Source organism: Gastrolobium bilobum, unplaced genomic scaffold (genome assembly GCF_033153095.1).
Source record: "Gastrolobium bilobum isolate Gb01-03AN ecotype WA unplaced genomic scaffold, APGP_CSIRO_Gbil_v1 utg1629, whole genome shotgun sequence".
In the NCBI taxonomy this organism is placed as follows: domain Eukaryota; kingdom Viridiplantae; phylum Streptophyta; class Magnoliopsida; order Fabales; family Fabaceae; genus Gastrolobium; species Gastrolobium bilobum.
The window spans coordinates 39,160-59,705 of record NW_026898572.1 but is presented as its reverse complement, the minus strand read 5'-3'; the positions used below and the strand labels follow the sequence as shown (position 1 = coordinate 59,705).

The following is a 20,546-nucleotide window of genomic DNA, read 5'->3' as shown; positions in this document are numbered from 1 at the left end:
ATACTAAGCCTACCAAATTGTGCTTATGTTAAGTGGATGGAATGTTTAGCTCCAAGAACGTAATATGCATTGAACTATAGTTCTTTTACAAATATTAGATTTTGAAGAACCATTTCTTGGCATATGTCTTTTGAAAAATAGAATAAGCGAATACACCTTACGGTTTTTGATACCAGCTGAGTAGGATATATCATAATTTCCAACTTCAAAGGCTCTTCAGAATATGGTACAACAACAACCCAACTGAAAGAAACAACCTTTAATAAGCACATGCTAATAGCATTTTTATTGAAAATAATAAAACATTTAAAGCTCTCTATTCACATTGTGAATGCGATTATCACAGAAACATTCTTGCAGCAGTACCGTTGGCACGATTAACAAGAAATATTGACTGAAGCTATGGCGCATAACCGCACACACTTTTGTGGCAAGTATTCGTTTAATAAGGAATTGAAGACAAAGCCATCCATTCAGTTAAGTATTCATGTTCATTGGACAATCATACCATATATTAAGGCTTGAAATAGCATGTCATTCTCACAAACTTACCATGATGATTAGCGTTGACACTGACACCCAACTCAACCAAAAACTTGGCATCATGAACAAGTTCAAGGTTCATGCAAGCCAAGATTAGAGGGATCTTCCCTTCTTCGTCAGTCCACTGCATCAATAAATTAATAGCGTTACACATAACACGCAAAAAGGGAAAATAAAGAGAGAATAAAAAATTGTGGACACCAATGACGCTAGCATGCTTCTTTTAAAATACCTCATGGATAGCACCCTTTCTGTGAAGAGCTCTAATGACTTCTACGTTAACCATTTCATTAAGAAACTTTCATGGGATAATAAAGAGTAAGTTCTCACATACGCTCCTAACCCAGCAAAGTAAAACAAGCGATTGGGTAGTTTATTATTATTATTATTATTATTTGGTTGATTTGAGGAAATGAAATATCTTGAGCATACATAGCTGAACTATTTTTTTTATTTTAATTTCTGGAATATTGTTTCAAGGGCAGAAAAATTCTGAAATGTCGGATAGCAAATTTGAGCGTAACTGTGACTTCAAATGCAGCTTGTAATTTCTCACATTTTTCTTTTATTTTTAATTTATGGGACATGATGGAAAATTTGAGGGACATACGAGATGCCACTGAAGGCCTGCTAAGCATAACTCCACAAAATGAGAGTAAGAGCGCCATTGAAATGCTGAAAAACAACGGCCATTATTTTAGAGTTTGACCGGGGGGAAAAAAAAGTTTCAAAAATCATCCTCCATAAGCTAAACAGCTAAAAGGAGAGATAGAAAATCAAAATCACAGGACAATTATGGTAAATTCACTAGCCTGGTAAATATTATCAATACCTGGGTGTCACAGATCTCATCATGGGAAGACAACTACAAATTTAAAATTCTAGCAAGGCAAAAGATATCATGATTGCTCTAATGATCCACAAACTCTCAACCTAAGTTCATGGAAGAACTAAATTTAAAAAAATAAAATAAAATCTCATAGAAACATTGGATAGAATGTCAGCTAAATGACAGAAAAAGAAACATCTATTATATTATGACATGTGTTTTTGTCTGTTCTTCTTTCTTCTCGTATATCATTCGATCAAAATCAGCTCACTTAGGAACTCCCCGAGTTCGCCCTTCTTCATTTTTGATAACCCTTTTAAGCCACGAGACTTTGCAAGTGCCCTCAATTCAGGCAGCTTCAGTGCACTCAAATCCTCATGTTGAACCACTAGCTGCTCCTCCACACTCTCATCATTATAGGATAGTTCAGAATCATGAGAATCATCCTCTGATAATTTAGGAATCCACATATCTGTTCTTGATTCAGCAATTTCTGGGAACAACAGCTCAAAAGGATCAGGTTCAGAGTCATCCTCATTATTAAAGATAGGCTGGTACTTAGCACGAGGAACAGGAGACCACCTTTGGAAATTTGATCGAGGCCTATCTACAGAGGAGATGTTGGCTTCTAGGGACTCATCCTTTGGAGCACTACCCAAATCAGAAAATTTAGTGCTTCGTTCACCATTGAATTGGTTACTTTCTTGCAGCTGGTCCAAACAAATTTTTTTTCCTCTGCCTCCTCCACTGCTTCTCTTTACTTGCTCAACTGAATGTTTCTTAAATAGTTTGAGGAGGGAATCTACAGCACTGTTCTCTTTACCTTGTCCTCGGGAGGCTTCAACTTTCTTTTCTTCTTTGATAGCTGCCCTCTCACTCTCAGGCCACCGAGCCATAACCTTCCTAAATAGCTCAACATTCTCATTCACTCTAGGTCCAGGGGCTGCATTAGCCTGGCATTTTCCGGAAGTTCAAAGACATACCAACGGTTCATTTTTCGTACTGTTCTCTTTACCTTGTCCTCGGGAGGCTTCAACCTTCTTTTCTTCTTTGATAGCTGCCCTCTCATGCAACTCAGCCTCAATCTTCCTAAAGTGCTCATCAATAACCTTCTCTCTAGGTCCAGGGGCTGCAGTAGCCTGGCATTTTCCGGAAGTTGAAACAGATACCAATGGTCCATTTTTCGTACTATTCTCTTTACCTTGTCCTCGGGAGGCTACAATTATCTTTTCTTCCCTCTCACGCAACTCAGCCTCAATCTTCCTATCGTGCTCATCAAACATCTTCTTTGCTTCTATGATATCTGCCCCCTTACGCAACTCAGCCTCAATCTTCCTAAAGTGCTAATCAATCACCTTCTCTCTAGGTCCAGGGGCTGCAGCAGCCTGGTATTTATCGGAGGTTGAAGGAGATGCCAATGGTCCATTTTTCGTACTGTTCTCTTTAACTTGTCCTTGGGAGGCTTCAACTTTCTTTTCTTCTTTGATAGCTTCCCTCTCAGGCCACCAAGGCTGAACCTTCCTTAATAGCTCACGAATCTCATTCACTCTAGGTCCAAGGGCTGCAGTAGCCTGGTATTTTCCGGAAGTTGAAAGACATTCCAATGGTTCATTTTTCGTACTGCTCTCTTTACCTTGTCCTCAGAGGCATCAACTTTCCTTTCTTCTTTGACAGCTGCCCTCTCACGCAACTTAGCCTCAATCCTCCTAATGTGCCAGGCAAACACCTCCTCTCTAGGTCCAGGGGCTGCAGCAGCCTGGTATTTACCGGAGGTTGAAAGAGATACCAATGGTCCATTTTTCGATGATAACATATCTTCTTCAAAGTTCTCAAAGCCATCTCTCCCTTCATTGCTCCTGTTCCTGCTTCTGGAGAGCCTATTCTTGTTTTGCCATGAGAAATCAGGGTTCCTCTTTGCTTCGCTTACAAAAGTTGCACCCACAGAACCACACTTCAACCCTCTATTTTTGACATGTGAATGAATTCTGTAATAACCTAGAGAAGAGCAAGAAAATGCAGCAGCTGTTCTTCCAGAATTGATTCAACAACCAGAAAGATAGAAGTATAAGAAAAGAAAAAAATAAAGAAACACAATAAATGACACAAAACATGGTGTTCCACCACATAAAACCATGATAAGGCATCAAGTACTCAACCTCTGAATTTATTCATGATAGACATCAAGACTTATATTGGGGAGCCAACTGTAGAAAAGCCAGTTAAAAACATTATGACAAGACTATTCTACAAGCAGCTTGCAGATAAAACATACAGATCCAGATTGGTTCAATCATCCAAGAAAAAAAAAAGGACATACTTTCAGCTTGGTAAATGTCCTCTAAGGGTCACCAACAACATAAAACTTGTTCCTCATTGTCCATGAAGACCATCATATTTTAACTACCGCACTTTGATTATTCACTTCATGAAATGAATGCTGACAACCATGGCAGAAAATGATATCTAAAATGTATCAACAATTGAAAGATGCAGGATGGAAAGAATCACACAGAAAAGCAAAAATAACATAGTAAAAACTCAGAACAAACATAAATAAAGTAGTTAGAAAGAAGAAAACCCAAAACTGGAGAAAAGGGCACTTTTCCATTAATAATGCAAGTGTCCAATAGTTAGGGCTTCTCACCCACATTTCAGCATTTCAACAAAAAGCAATGTAAGATCTACACCAAGGTTACACCTAGTTACTGGTATGCTAAATATTGGTTACCAACGTGTATCGTTTGAGTTAATGTTTCTCGTTCATTATTTGGTTCGTTCATTGTTTAAACCAAATATATTGCCAATCAGTTAACCAAACTATAAACTTCAGTAACCAATACTTAACAAATCAGTAACCAGCTCTAATCCTGGTGTAGGTTTTCACGTGTAGATATAACATAACTTTTCAACAAATAGATGACGGGCAATAGGAACCAGCCAAAAAACCACAGGTGCACAGAAGATTCTATCTTCAACCCACTCTGAAAACATCATTCCTTAATAGCCACGCCACAAGTTACAACATATATGATGGGGTTAATATAAATGCTGAGAAGAAACCAGTAAGAAAAGAAGAAGAAAAAGGTCACAAACTATGGCTACAAGTGATTGAAAAAAGAGAACAATGTTAAAGCACAGAGGTTAAGACAGACACTAACCAATGTTCTTGGCGACGATGAGATGCACCGATTGCGACATTGTTTGGCAACCTTGGAGCATAGGAGAGAGAACTCTCACACTCAATTAGTTGTTCGCGTTATTGGATAGATTTTGGAATTAAAAATCATATTTAGATTTTTAATTATATCATTCAATCTCTTCGGTTTAATTATCTAATCATCCGTTCAGTTTAGTTTTTTTTTTTCAAATTCGATATGATCCAACCTAATATTTTTCGGTTTGGATTGGATCAGTTTTTTATTTTTTTGAAAAATCTAAAATTTATAATATGATTATTGTGCAAATAACGTATATTGACTTTGTAAGGTTTGTATGCTAATTATTGTATCGTACAACAAAAAGTTAAATTAGCATTTTTAGGAACAGTGACCATTTTGTTACGTTTGGACAAAAAAATTACCAGACTGCCACGCTAACAATAAATTTTGCCAAAATGCCACGCGGCATAATTCGCTACACAGAGTAACGAATTATGGATGCAAGTAATTCGCTACACAGTGTAGCGAAATATGCCACGTCAGAACCAAAAATGTCACATGTCAAATTTTGAGAAATTCGCTATGTAGCGAATTTCTCAAAATTTGACATGTGGCATTTTTGGTTCTGTGCATTCTCACGTGGCATATTTCGCTACACTGTGTAGCGAATTACTTGCATCCATAATTCGTTACTCTGTGTAGCGAATTATGCCGCGTGGCATTTTGGCAAAAGTTATTGTTGGCGTGGCAGTCTGGTAGTTTTTTTGTCCAAGCGTGGCACTTTGGTCACTGTCCCGCATTTTTACCCCCAACAAAAAATTTTATAATATGGTTGGATAGTATACGAATATACGAAGTAATCCAAATTTTCATCCTATAGAGGAGTTGTTGTACAACAATAACTTATGTAAAAATTATGTGTCTTTCCAAAAAAAAAAAAAACATAACATAGATCATGCACAACTCACTTTCTCCAACATAATGGATTAGTGGGTTTTGAATTTAGAATTTTGCTATATGATTTTTGGGCTTGGGAAAAAGACCAAGTAAGTAGATGGTAAGGTTGGAGAATCATTAGATTAGATATGTTTTCACTAACTCATCTAAAAATCGATCAAATCCAATTAAATTTTACGATTTTTTTTTCCGGTTTTCAATGTTTTGGTTTTCGATTAACTCAATTTTCAATTTTTCGGTTCGGTCACCGCGGTTTGAATCGGTTGATGAACACCTTTACACTCAATGCCAGTTTTGCATTTTACACAAATTCTTTTCCTCAGCTCGTAGGTTGTTTTCTTTGAAAAGGGACATCTTGGCGGGATATTTTGTGCAAATGGAAAAAAAATTTAAATATTGTTTTTTAATAAAAAATTATGAAAATATAATCGTTTTGAATGTATTTATAAATGTATAGCACTCAAACATATCCCATGGAAGCGTGACCTAATGGAGAGAGAATGAGGGCGTGTTTTAGGAGAGAGACACGCCCCAAGGGGACGTGTTTCACCAGATCACGTGGAACAAAAAGTCAACACTTTACCTATAAAACTTTGAAAATTCATAACTTTTGACTCGGGTGTTCGAATTAGGTAAAAATATTTTTGATTTCATACAATTTTTCGAGATCTACGCAATGACATCTTTGACATATTTTGTCTCTTACAAAAAAAGTTCGAATTTACAACAATGATATTATAGGAACGTTTAAACCCAGATTAATAAATAGAAAACCACTTTCGTTGATAGAAATATTCTAGTAAAGGTCCTTATGATTATTGTACTATTGTTGCAAATTGAAATTATATTTATAGGAGACAAAAATTCAAATTTCGCATAACTTTTCGAAACGAATGTGTTGACAAGTCCGTCAAAAATATTTTCCAAAAACTGCTTCCTTTTTCTCCTTTTTGCATATTTTTTATATGTTATAGTATATTACACACACAAACACACATATTAATTAATTAATCAATTTCTAATGCTTCTATATTCATCTCCATTTTTCTCTGTCAATATGTAGCCATCAATTATAAGAAAACTACCCGGACGATTATCACCCATTGTTAAATAATTAATCTTTTTTGTAAAATTTTCTACATTGGACTGACAATGTTAGATATCTAGAATACAATTAGTCAATGTAAGTAGAACCCTCAATTTTACAATAAGCAATATTTTAGCTATTGTCCGCATCAAAAATTATCTTATTAATTTCTTAAATAAAATATCATAAAGATCTATTGCTATTTCGATTTATGGTGTGTAGTTGACTATATTCCTGTCGCGGGTAACGGCAGAGGACATCATGTGCATCTATCCAAAAGCACAGAAAATATAAGAATTTCACTTTGCAGCAACGGTACCATAATCATAAGGATCTTTACTATGAATGTTTCTAATCATGATAGCGGTTTTCTCTTTATTAATCTGGGTTTAAACGTTTTTATAGTATCATTGTTGTAAATTCGAACTTTTTTGTGAGAGACAAAATATGTCAAATTAGGTGTTATTGTGTAGATGTTGAAAAATTGTGTGGAATCAAATTCTTTTTTTACCTAACTCGGACACCCGAATCAAAAGTTATGGACTTCTAAAGTTTTACGGATAAACTGCATCAATAAATAGCATTACTCCGAACACGCAAAAAGGGAAAATAAAGAAAAAAAAAAATTGTGTAGCATGCTTCTTTTAAAATACCTCAAGGCTAGCACCCTTTCAGTGGAGAGCTCTAATGGCTTCTACGTTCCTGATCCATGTTTATAGTTAATGGGATAATAAAAAGAGTTGGTTCCCACATACGTTACTGACCCAGAAACATAAAACAAGCGATTAGGTGATTTTTGTATTTGCTAAAAGTGTTTCATTTGAGGAAATGATATATCTTGAGCATAGATGGCTGAACTTTTTATTTATTTTAGTTGCCGTGAATATTGATTTAAGACCAGAAAAATTCTAAAATGTCGGATAGCAAATTTGAGCGTAATGGTGACTTCAAATGCAGCTTGTAATTATTCACATTATTTTTCTTTTATTTTTAATTTGAGGAACATGATGGAAAATTTGAGGGACATAATAAGATGCCACCGAAGGCATGCTAAGCATAACCATTCAAAATGAAAGAGTAAGAGCACCATTGAAATGCAAAGTTTCAAAAATTTTCTTCCGTAAGCTCAACAACTAAAAGGAGAGAAAAAACCAAAACCACAGTACAATTATGGTAAATGCACTAGCCTGGTAAAGATTACCAATACCTTGGGTGTAAGTGTAACAGATCTCATCAAGGGAACACAACTACAAATTTAAAATTCCAGCAAGGTAAAGATATCATGATTACTCTAATGATCCACAAACTCTCAACCTCCACAAGTACTTGGAACTAGGAAGAACTAGCTTAAAAAAAAAAATCTCAAAGAAACAACATCAGATAGAAAATGTAAGCTAAAAACAGAAAAAGAAACATCTATTTTACTATGACAAGTGTTTTTGTCTGTTCTTCTTTCTTCCCGTATATCATTCGATCAAAATCAGCTCTAACTTAGCAACTCCATGAGCTCGCCCTTCTTCATTTTTGAGAACCCTTTTAAGCCACGAGACTTTGCAAGTGCCCTCAATTCAGGCAGCTTCAGTGCACTCAAATCCTCATGTCGAACCACTAGCTGCTCCTCCACACTCTCATCATTATAGGTTTGTTCAGAATCATGAGAATCATCCTCTGATAATTCAGCAATCCCCATATCTGGGAAGAAAAGCTCATCCTTTGGATCAAGATCAGGTTCAGAATCAGGCTCTGGCTCGTCGTCAAGCTTCAAACCTATCTGATCCTGATCGCTCTCTCCATCACCACTACTCATTGGCACTACATTCATATCATCCTCATTATTAGAGACAGGCTGGTACTTAACACGAGGAACAGGAGACCTTCTTTGGAAACTTGATCGAGGCCTAGCTACAGAGATGTTGGCTTCTAGGGACTCATCCTTTGGAGCACTACCCAAATCAGAAAATTTAGTGCTTCGTTCACCATTGAATTGGTTACTTTCTTGCAGCTGGTCCAAACTAAAATCTTTCCCTCTGCCTCCTCCACTGCTTCTCTTTACTTGCTCCACTGAGTGTTTCTTCAGTAGTTTGAGAAGGGAATCTACAGTACTGTTCTCTTTACCTTGTCCTCGGGAGGTTTCAACTTTCTTTTCTTCTTTGATAGCTGCCCTCTCACGCAACCGAGCCTGAACCTTCCTAAATAACTCAACAATCTCCTTCTCTCTAGGTCCAGGGGCTGCAGTAGCCTGGTATTTTCCAGAAGTTGAAAGAGATGCCAATGGTCCATTTTTCGAAGATAACATGTCCTCTTCAAAGTTCTCAAAGCCATCTCTCCCTTCATTGCTCCTGTTCCTGCTTCTGGAGAGCCTATTCTTGTTTTGCCATGAGAAATCAGGGTTCCTCTTTGCTTCGCATACAAAAGATGCACCCACAGAACCACACTTTAACCCTCTAATTTTGACATGTGAATGAATTCTGTAATAACCTAGAGAAGAGCAAGAATATGCAGCAGCTGTTCTTCCAGAAACACCCGAGCATGGGAGACACCTGCCTTCTGGCATTCCGCAACCTGCAATATCACCGAATTGATTCAGCAACCACAAAGATAGAAGTATGTGAATAGAAAAAATAAAGAAAGACAATAAATGACACAAAACATGATGTCCCGCCACATTAACCCATGATAAGGCATCAAGTACTCAACCTCTGAATTTAGTCATGATAAACATCAAGACTTACAATGGGAAGCCAATTGTAGAAAAGCCAGTTAAAAACATTATGACTCAAGACTATTCTACAAGCAGCTTGCAGATAAAACATACAGATCCAGATTGGTTCCATTATCCAAGGAAAAAAAAAGTACATACTTTCAGTTTGGTGAATGTCCTCTAAGGGTCGCCAACAACATAAAACTAAAACTTGTTCCCCATTGTCCATGAAGACCATCATATTTTACTTACCGCACTTTGATTATTCACTTCACCAAATAGAGCTGACAACCATTGCAGAAAATGATATCTAAAAACTACCAACAATTGCAAGATGCAGGACGGAAAGAATCATACACAAAAGCAAAAATTAACATAATCAAAACCCAAAACAAACATAAATAAAGTAGTTATAAAGAAGAAAACCCTAAACTGGAGAAAAGGGAACTTCCATTAATAATCCAAGTGTCCAATTGTTATGACCTAGCACTCACATTTCATCATTTCAACAAAATGTAACGTAAGATCTACACCTAGTTACTGCTATGCCAAATATTGGTTACCAACGCGTATCGTTTTTCGTTTGATTAATGTTTCTCGTTCATTGTTTAAAACAAATACATTGCGAGTCAGTTAACCAAACGATAAACTTCAGTAACCAGCTCTAATCCTGGTGTAGGTTTTCAGGTGCAGATATAACATTACTTTTCAACAAATAGGTGGCGGGCAATAAGAACCAGCCAAAAAAACCACAAACGCACAGAACATTTTATCTTCAACCCACTCTCAAAACATCATTTCCCCACAGGATAAAAAACCTCAAAGACCTTCAAACCAACATTGAAAGAAAAAAAAAGAAACTTTCCTCAATAGCCACACCACAAGCTACAACATATCTGATGGGGTTAATATAAATGCTTAGAAGAAAACGGTCACAAACTATGAATCCTTCTATCAGAAAGCTACAACTAAATGAAAAAAGACGGGAACTTTACCAAAACAGATACACAGAGCATTGAAAACCCTAGTGTTTAATTTATACTTTAAGCTAAACAAATGAAAAAATTAACCGTAATTTGTAATCCTGAAACGGGCTTTTGAAGTTGAAGCACCTACAGTACACCTACATAAGGTTGGGCAAGGTTTTTTTTTCTATTCTATAAAGACAAAAATGTTAAAGCACAGAGAATAAGAAAGAATAACAGAGACAGACACTAACCAATGTTCTTGGCGACGACGAGATGCACCGATTGCGACATTGTTTGACAACCTTAGAGCATAGGAGAGGGAATTCTCACTCAATGCCGGTTTTGCATTTTATACATGTTCTTTTCCTGAGCTCCTAGGTTGTTTTCTATGATAAGGGACATTTTCGGGAATATATTAATTTTTTGGGGTAAAAGTTCAATGTCGTCAGTGACTGACTTCCAAGTAACTAAACATTAGAATGGATCCAGAACATTCGCTGGTTATTTTGTGCAAATGTGCATTTATATTTGGGCACAACACATTTTAAGAAAAGAATACTTTTTGCAAAGGAATAAAAATAAGAAAAAAGTATATAATCGCTCTGAATTTCAATTTTTTTATATTGTCATCATACATTTTTAAAAACATTCCTACTTAGTTCTTAAGCTAAGATTATTTCACTCACTAGCATATTTATAACGAGATATAATTCTAATTTTTTTAATTTTTATAGTATTTGCAGCTATCTTAGTAAAATTTCTAAAGTACTCTTGTCGCACCACTAATTCAGTGCGACGGGTCAATCAAAATCGGAGAGAGAATATGCAAATTATTTGAAGTAGGGAGAAAAAAATTAATTCAAGTGTCATTTTTTGAATAAGAGGCACAGTGTATTGAAAAACTGTTCCTACCCTAAACACTATCGTTATTAAACTAAAATAAAATTATATTAAAAAGGTCTTTAAGGTGTTATGTTTTTATTGTCTTAGTCCTATTATTAAAATAAATATGTCAATAAATTTACTGCAAGATAATGAGATAAGTTATTCTGCCTACTCTTATTTTGCTTAACTTTGTCTACTCCTCTCAATATCATTAGATTATAATTTCATTCAAATGTGAAGATTTGCACGATAAAATAAATGCTTTTGCCCCTTTTTTTCTCCTTACTGTCTTCCACCGTTTCTCTCTCCTCCTTATGAAGATGTTGCTTTGTTTTGACTTGTGAAAATTTCTTCTTGTAATTTCCCTTAATAGCATTATTGCATCACATAGGCATTGAATAATTTGTTTTCAATAACCAAATTTCGAAGAAGATCGTGATTTTTATCTTTCTCAAGTGTGAAAGAGATTGTGAAAATGCTTGGATTATGTTGAATAGTGTCCTATACATTTTTTTGTAGTATCAAGTAGATTGGGAGGGAGTTATGTGTAGAGCACTTCACCCCCTCCCATGCTTTCAAAATTATTGTTGGAATTGTTTATTTTTTTTCCATGATTGGAAATTTGAAATGCGACAGAGAAAAAGGAAAGAAGAGAGAAAGGAAAGAAGAGAGAAAGAAAGGAATAAAATGATTTATTTTATCTCGCAAATCTCTATCGTTAGATAAGATTATAATATAACGATGTTGAGAGGGGTAGACAAAAATAGACAAAATAAAAGTAGGCAGAATAACTTATCCCGCAAAATAATAATAGTAAAAGGTTTTGAGATCATAATTTATTTCATGTCCAGGTGATTAGCTTAGAGTTAATTAGAAAAAAATAAAATAAAATAAAATAGAGCATTATATGATTACTTTAGAACTCTACCAATTACCACCGGATTGGCTTGGCCGGTCCAATCTGTTAGTCCGAAAATTGGCCAACAATTAAACCAATATTAGTTAATATACACCATTTAATATATTTATAATTTATTTATTATATAATTTCCATGTAGCTACCGGTGGGAGTCAAACCCTTGTTATGGGAATAGAAAAAATAGCACTAACCATTAGACTATCATGTGTTGTTGGTCAAGATGCACTACTTAATATATTTATTATATAATTTAATATAAATTTAATTTAACAGATTGAACCAATAATTCACTGACTCAATAGTTCAATCGAATCGATGACCAATTTGAATTTAATAACATTGCTTCGGAGGCACTAAGGTGGCGTTTGGTAAAGGATAATTTTTTTTTTATTCGGGAATTACGATTTCCAAGAATATATTGAGAAAGTGAGTTTTTCAAGAGTGTTAATAAAAAGTTGTTTGGTAGACCAAAATATTACCAGGAATATTGACTTAAGTTTTCTGAGTCTATGTTTGGTTGATGGAAAAATATTACTCGAAATATATGGTGAATTTATGAAACTAGTCCTTGTAATTAATTTTGTTTATAACGCTTTTTTTTTTCAACCATCGTTCATTCTCCCCTCCCTCTCCGTACTCCTTAAACACTCTCCTCGCAAACTTGTATCTGTTGGATCTAATCATCAAACATCCATCGAAAGAAATTTTTTTTATAAAATCCTTTGGGTCCAAGAAATTCACCGAATTGGGGTTTGCTGACATGGGAGAACAAATAGTAGAAAAATGGAGTTCAACGGATGAACAACTATTCCACGAGGTTGTCTTTAATAATCCAGCAACCATCAACAAAACTTCTGGAATTATCTTTCCGTTGTTTTTCCTTCACTAACCAAAAGGGAGATAATGAGTTACTACCTTATTTTTTTTTTTTTGTAAATAAAGAGGAGCCAAGCCCCAAAAATCAAAAGAAAATTACAACTCAGTAACTATCAAGCTACATATTTCTAGCATCAGTATCTAAAAGATCCATCAACTGAGGAGGGGGTTCCTTAAAAATCTTTAAGTGGAGATTTTCATTCTGCCCAGCTTTGGCTAACCAATGTGCACACTTGTTGTTATCTCTTTTTGTATGAACTAGATGAATGGTTCAATCTGCTTTTGACTATAATCTCAACCTTCTAGTGACTTGGGATTCTCTAGGGTCTTCACGTTGCTCTTTCAAAATTTGGATGGCTTGAATAGAATCACATTCTACCTCTATCTTTTTTAAGCCTGTGCCCCAAACCAATTCCAAACCTTTCAATAATCCCCATAACTCTGCATAAAGAGGATTGCAATAACCTAAATCACAATAAAAACCTCCCAAGAAGGATCCATTGTGATCTCTTAGTATACCACCACAGCTAGCTTTTTTCATGCAGCTAGAAGAAGCTCCATCACAATTTAGTTTGACCCATCCCTGCTGAGGAGCTACCCAACTGCTACCCTTGGTAATTAATTGCCTATGATGACTTCTGGACCGTAATATTTGTTGAATAAAAATCCAAATCGTTTCTTTAGTTTGCTCTTCATGCCGGAACTGATCTTCAAGAATCTCCAAGTTTCTCCATTTCCACAGGTACCAACAAGTAGTAAAAAAGATATCCTTCCAGTCCTTCACTTCATTTAATGTCCACAGGTTCTCTATATTGGATGTCATCGAGTCCTGCAAATTCAAAGTCATAAAAGAATTTGGAATCGTACCTTTAAACCAGAGTTGCCAAATTTTCCTCGCGTGTCTGCAATCACGTAAAACGTGAATTATTGTTAAACGTGAGTTACTACTTTAATAGGGCACGATGCAGCAAGGGTAAAAAGGACCCAAAAAATTTGTAAACTTTCTCCAAGAAATCGAATTCCGCAAATACCACATAATTTGTGGTATTTGTTCATGGTATTTGCGGATGTAATTTGCACTACAGCCAAAATTCTAGAAAAGCTGGAATCATGAGAAAGATTTTTGATTTCCTCTACCAAACATAGAAAAGCTACAATCCCAATCAAGCTTTTCCAGGATTTCAAAAAACACACTCCTACCAAACAGGCCCTAAGGAAATACATGACTCCCCGAGTCAAGAACGTATGTTTGTAAAAAAATGATGAATCTATATACCAACAGAGGTCCTAAGTAATCCATTCAGCCTGTGAATCATTGACCATAAATTGAGGCCCACAGAAAGAAAGGAAAAAGAAGAAAAAAAGTATAATTTTATTTGATTCAGTCAAGTTCAACTTAAACGTTCTTTTTCATAAAATTCACTTTACCGACTGATGAAGACAAATATCAAGGATAATATCACCTTGCTAAACAAATTCACTTTTCCAAGATGGCAAGAAACCCTTGGGATCGTGAGCCTAGTACCACTAGGACTTCACAACTTTTATCATCGAGTAGCGGATTTAGATCTTCTTCTGTTTAAAAGTGATCATATAATTCTATTATTTAATCACAACTACTTATTGATGATGAGATAAGAAATAGAAAAGTATATGATTTTTAAATAAGTGGTTGTGATCAAATAATATGACCACTTTTAAACATAAGAGGAACAAATCCTCCTGTAGCAAACAAAATGAAAACAGCTGGAACCATAATTTCTGACATGCAGCCTTTTATCATTCCTGACCATTAACCAATAGACCGAAAATTGGTCAACTTCCTTTTGAAGTCAAATAATTTACTCATAGAACAACAGGGAGATGAGGTCCTTTGCTAGAACTTCAGCTTACAACAATGTTGAACTCAAGCTTTAAACTCAGGCCGCTTCAATTTTTTCAGTTGAGAAGAAAAGGCCAATCGCCCAATATGCAGACTTAGCTAAGGACATCCACATAACACCACCATCCCATTGCAACAATTTAAAAATCATATATTTTATTCTTCATCCTTGCTTCAAGGAAAATCCACAAGAAGAAAATAAGAAACTAAGCAAAATAAACAAGTTAGTGTGCTTCTCGGGACAAAAGTTTAGGCTTTGTGACTCTTTGCCATCTCATCAATATCAAGTTCCACTTCCAACACTGGTGAATCCTTTTGCATGCTGAAATGACTGGCAAAGGGGTAAAATATATCAATCATCAAAAGAGCCATTTCCATTTGTGCATAATAAATTATCTTCAGAAATTTAGTTCACCTATTTTGCACACGGCCATGGTCTACTGCACTTCGTAGGCAATATATGACTCTGCCTACAATGTCTGTCATGTGAACTGGACCAAATAATCGACTATCATTTGCTTCCTGCCATTATTGTTGGAAGCATTAAACAAAGAATCATTCCTTGTTCTAAAAGCATTTGAATAGTCAAAAGCATGACCAAATATTACAGCAGATTCCACTAGCCATTGTGTAAACATTCACTTCGAAGCTTAGTGAAACTCTGTTTAAAAGGACTAATAATATCATGTTCATATTACCAAAAATAATAATATAATAATATAATGTTCAAAATTAAATATATTCTCAGTTCTCACTTAACCATAGGGTGCTATTGTAGAAAATATTACGAGCTCACCACTAAAAAGGGGTTTAATGGACACTGAAGTTCAGAGTCCTGTCAATAATGTCTGTAACCGTTCACACAAGTGTAAGAATTGGCTTACGCCATTAGAAAATCATCTTAACTAATCAAACTGTTTAGTTCTACCTAGTTATCATTTTAATCTTTCACGCTAAATTTCATAAATTTAAACAACTTCACGTATGTCTCACCTTAAAAGCTTGCATATCAATGACAATTTATTGCTTGATTACCTGACATTTTAATCTGAAATTTCAATTTCAAAAATTAATACAACGGGGACGGTTATACTTACCACAATTTTAACTTACCATTCTTACTATATGTTTTATTACCATTGGATCAATTTGAAATCAATAGTTGAAAAAGAGCAAAAATTAACTGCCGTTGATTTCAAATTGATCCAACGGTAACCAAACAGGTAGTAAGAGTGGTAAGCCTAAAATTATGGTAAGTATAACTTCCTCTAATACAATTACAGTCTTTCAAATTGTGGCAGAGGTGCACCACCTAGGGATAGCATCTAGGTAAAAGTAAATTGTCAATGTAAATATAATGATTAATTTACCAGAAAAAGTAAACATCTATACCTTGGCTTTCAATTTTTCATTCTCAGCCACTACCCAGCATTGATCCTTCTCAAGAACAAAGGGTTCATCCTTTTCATCAGTAGAAATCATTTCATAACCTTCAACTGCAGTTAATCTTCTGACTAGGTACTTATCTGGCTTCTCAGGGTCCTTCAAGACCACAACATCTCCTACAAAAACACGCCTGTCAAAGAAACATGTCTATCACTAACAACTAACAGAGATGAGAATACACTAAATAATGAGCTTGAGATTACGAAGTTAATTGTCTGTCAATCTCTTGGTAACTTTTGTGAATAGAACAAAATGGAGAAAGACTAAGGGCTTGTTTGAAATTTGTTTCGAAAAACAGTTTTTTGATTTTCAGAACAAAAAAACCTATTTGATAAGGCCTGCATTGTAAAAAAAGTTTTAAAAATTGTAACTGTTTTTCTGCTTTTAGAATTAAATTTAAATAACATTTCTGAGTTGTTTTTGTTTTGTGTTTTGACTTTTAACTTTCAAAACAAAAAAATCATAGAAAAACATATTTCATTAACTATTCTACAAAACAGTTTTAAGAATAAAAAACCAAAACACAATCATGCAGGGTCTATTTGATAAGGCCTGTTTTCTAAAGGTTTTAAAATTTGTAACTATTCTTTTGTTTTTAGAATCAAATTTAGAGAACATAACTGAGTTGTTTTTGTTTTGTGTTTTGACTTTTATTTTTCAAAACAAAAAAGCATAGAAAACATCTATTTCATTAACTATTCTACAAAACAGTTTTAAGAACAAAAAAACCAGGACACAATGAAACGGACCCTTAGTTTCCAAATTTTTAAACTGACACAATCAGTTGGCAATCTTTTTTGGGGATGATCATGAATCATACCATCCATAAGCTTCAACCTAATAACAAATTAAAAATTTCTACCAAAAAACCCTACACATAACCACTGCACATGATGAACATGAAGTTTGTCAAAACACTTGAGGCCAGCGAATTTATAGTTTTATACATAACATTTGCTAAAACCAAACACGTCTCTGAAATGGAACTTTACCATATTCAAGATATAATGTCACAGACTCACGGGTAAGAACCAGCTCAGGGTTTTCAACTACCCAACTAATAAACCCTGATAAACTAGCTTTCATAGTCTTAACAAAAAGTCAAATGAAAGAATTGTTAGTCAAAAATCATAGTATTAACACAATTCTGGCGACTCAAATAGTCAAATTTATGATGTCATTCCTGTTGTTACAACAAAAAGATAGACCTGCCAGTCACAAACTGTAGACTAAATTATTATATATTGCCAAACATTCAAGAACATTTACTTGAAAACAGTCCCAGACACTAATCTCCATAGGACACTTATCAACAAGAAACCATTATCTAAACTCTAAAAGGGACCAGAATCAACATTTCAGAGTTCCTCATAGCATTCAAGAACATTTACTTGAAAACAGTCCCAGACACTAATCTCCATAGGTCACTTATCAACAAGAAACCATTATCTAAACTCTAAAAGGGACCTGAATCAACATTTCGGAGTTCCTCATAGCATTCACATCACTGACTAAAGAGAGTGGCCTAGTGCACAGGGCTTCCACAATTGTGGTGTCTAGGGAGAGTTAGATGCACGCAATCTTAATTCTTACCCTGTAAGCGGAAAGACTGTTTCCACAACTAACACCTAACCACCAAGGTTAGATGCATGCAATCTTAACTCTTACGTTGCAACAAGGCTCACCCTCAATCACGTTATTGACATCCTTGTTATTGACTACGCATCAAAAAACAAATTAGCAAAACATTAATGGAAATGGAAGAAGTCCAAACCAAGATAATAATACATTGCTGCATAACAAGGAAACCAAGGAAATAATAGCTACATCTTTTCATAAATAACCTGGATTATAACAAAGATTGAAGCATTCAGCCAAAAAACACTTTTTTTTATGATGCATCAAAACTGAGCTGCTATAGAATGCAAAACTTATGAAATGAACTGAGAAGGTCTTACTTTCAGGTATAACTAAAGTCACCCACACGCACAAGCACACACATACCAATAGTCTAAGAAAGGCATAAAAAAGCAAGTAGAAGTTTCTATGTTCTATGTTGTATCTCTAGCTTTAGAAGACCCGTGTGAAACAACATGCAATAAAAGTCAATAGATTTGCAAAAGGAAAGTGTCCGCTATATTAAATGAATATGATTACGTTGGATCTGCAGTTGGTAATTTCCGAACAAGAAGAGTTGCTCCTTTTCCGTCAATAGTAGGGGCCATCTCCTCTCCTCTATTCCAGTGTAAGTAGGTCAACTTACCTTGAAAGAAGTTCTTCCAAATAACATCACCTACCTCTCTGTCCGAAATTTGACCTCCTTTATAATTCTATTCACATAACAATACTGAATCAGTCAGAAAACACTTCAAAAGAGGGGCTTTTAAGTTCTAACAATATGGTACACAGCAGCATAAAAGAGGAAAAACAGGTGTTTGAAAGGTTATGATCTCCATTTTTCCAAGGCTGTTCAGTTAGACTTATCCACTTTGTTTATTATAAATAGATTCAAAGGGAGACAATATAGAACCTAAACTTCTAGCTTTGATATCTCACCCACCATTCTAATGCCATGAATTGAGAACTATAAATATAATTTATTACAAACTTGTCAGCTCCTGATTTGATGACAAGCTTCATTAGGTTTATAATTCTTCCATTCAGTAATATCTTATTTCCATATCAAATTAATGTACAAGTTCGGTGCCTAATAACTAAGAATTCAACAAGGTTTCATGTCGAGCAAGAATTTTTGAACTAAGAGCAATTTTTTTAGCATGGATCGTATAAATTGCATACCCAATTATAGTTTACATTTGAAACCCCAGCCCAGCAACAAGCCATGAAAAAATAATAATAATGATAATAATAAACATACCAATGTCAATTATCAACGGAACCACCCAAGCGGAAAACAAAATGTTGAAATTAATTAAAAAAATAGATATATACAGTATTGGATAATATAAGAGGGAATGGAAGCTGATCAGCTGCGAGAATTCCAAGAATTACAAAGAGAAAACAACACAAAAAAAAATGATAAAATGGAATTAAAAAATGGGTAAGAAAGTAAAGGAAGGGAAAGAGAGACCTTCCAGCCGAGAGATAAGGAGTATTCGAATTTGTGGGCAATGTACCGACACCATGTTGATAGCGAAACCATTGCAGGATGCAGATGATGCAGTACAACAACTTTTATGGAGGAAGAAACCCCTCTCCTCCTTTCTCCTATAAACCCTCAAAAATGAAATTCTATTTTGCTAACTTTTTTTTTTTTTTTTGTCTTTTTCCCGATTCGTACCAAGTAGCCTTTATATAATTTTCTTTTAAGAAAATATGTGTAATTTGTATGATATAATATTTTGGAAATGACACGTGAAAAAAAAACTCATGTGAAAAATCACAATAAGTTAAATTAACGATTATGATTTTGTAATTATTTATTTTAACATTTTTTTTTCTTTTTCTTTATTATATCAACTTTTGTATGGTCATGATTTTTAACATGGTGTGAATTTTCACATGAGAGGAGATTCTAATTTTTTTTTGAATTTTTCTGTCATGTGGGCCATCCAGGTATGTTCAAAAAGGTTAGTATATTTAACACAAAAAATAACCATAAATGTATTTTGAAAATAAAAAATAATTAGTTCATTAAAAGAAAAAGTGTTTGTCATTTTAAATGACAGAAAATTATGTCATTTTAAGAGATATTTTTGTGTCTATCTCTCTCCTAAAATAACATAACTTATGTCATTTAAAATGACAAACACCAAACCCTTAATTAAATGATATAAATCATATCATTTTAGGAAATAGATAGACATAAAAAATAAAAATTAAAGAAAAAAGAGAGAGTTTTTTTAATTTAAAATTTAAATAATAAAATATTATTTTATATCTATTTTTTTTTAAAATAACATAATTTTATTTCATTTTAAATTAACAAATATTTTTTCTTTTGAATAATAATAGGGAAAATTTTTTCCTATGTTACTTTAGATAATTTTATCTAATGTTTATCGAAACGACGTCGTTTTGAGATTAAAAAATCAAAAAATTAGAGTGATAAAGACTATTACAACCCTGAAATATATTAAAATTATAAAAATACCATGATTTCCGTTTCAAAATACGTCGTTTTGATGCACATTAGATAAAATTATCTAAAGTAACATCAGAATAAACAAACCATAGTAATAATAATAATTTACTCGATAATCTCAAACACGTGTTAATGTTAGAGAGAGAGAGGAAAAAAAAAAAAAAAAAAAAAAAAAGCGGTTCGTAGATTT

The 20,546-nt window shown here is 34.3% G+C and overlaps 3 protein-coding genes across 4 annotated transcripts; all 3 read right to left on the bottom strand.

Annotated features, from left to right (window-relative positions):
* Positions 1-1,620: 1,620 nt before the first annotated feature.
* LOC133317460 (rho-N domain-containing protein 1, chloroplastic-like) lies at positions 1,621-3,413 on the bottom strand (the record flags this gene model as incomplete). The annotated part of the gene is made up of 3 exons (XM_061519328.1): positions 1,621-2,201; positions 2,388-2,511; positions 3,129-3,413. Coding segments are annotated over 3 exons (990 nt in total), but the record flags the coding sequence as incomplete, so codon positions are not given.
* Positions 3,414-7,724: 4,311 nt separating this feature from the next.
* On the bottom strand, positions 7,725-10,633 carry LOC133317455 (rho-N domain-containing protein 1, chloroplastic-like). Its single transcript, XM_061519324.1, has 2 exons — positions 10,495-10,633; positions 7,725-9,136 (listed from the first exon to the last, which is right to left on the bottom strand). Exons 1-2 carry the CDS (start codon positions 10,532-10,534, stop codon positions 8,061-8,063), a joined length of 1,116 nt encoding a protein of 371 aa, XP_061375308.1. The 5' UTR covers positions 10,535-10,633; the 3' UTR covers positions 7,725-8,060.
* A 2,149-nt stretch (positions 10,634-12,782) lies between these two features.
* Positions 12,783-19,531, bottom strand: LOC133317456 (mitochondrial ATP-independent inner membrane protease subunit 2-like). 2 transcript variants are annotated; one of them, XR_009752322.1, is made up of 6 exons: positions 19,343-19,531; positions 18,409-18,581; positions 16,198-16,381; positions 15,221-15,327; positions 14,817-15,136; positions 12,783-13,825 (listed from the first exon to the last, which is right to left on the bottom strand). XR_009752322.1 is itself a non-coding variant. In XM_061519325.1 (5 exons), exons 1-5 carry the CDS (start codon positions 19,412-19,414, stop codon positions 15,055-15,057), a joined length of 618 nt encoding a protein of 205 aa, XP_061375309.1. In that variant the 5' UTR covers positions 19,415-19,531; the 3' UTR covers positions 12,783-15,054. The 2 variants fall into 2 exon arrangements, 1 of the variants encoding a protein (XP_061375309.1); XM_061519325.1 differs by having other exon boundaries at positions 12,783-15,136.
* Between the last annotated feature and the right edge of the window lie 1,015 nt (positions 19,532-20,546).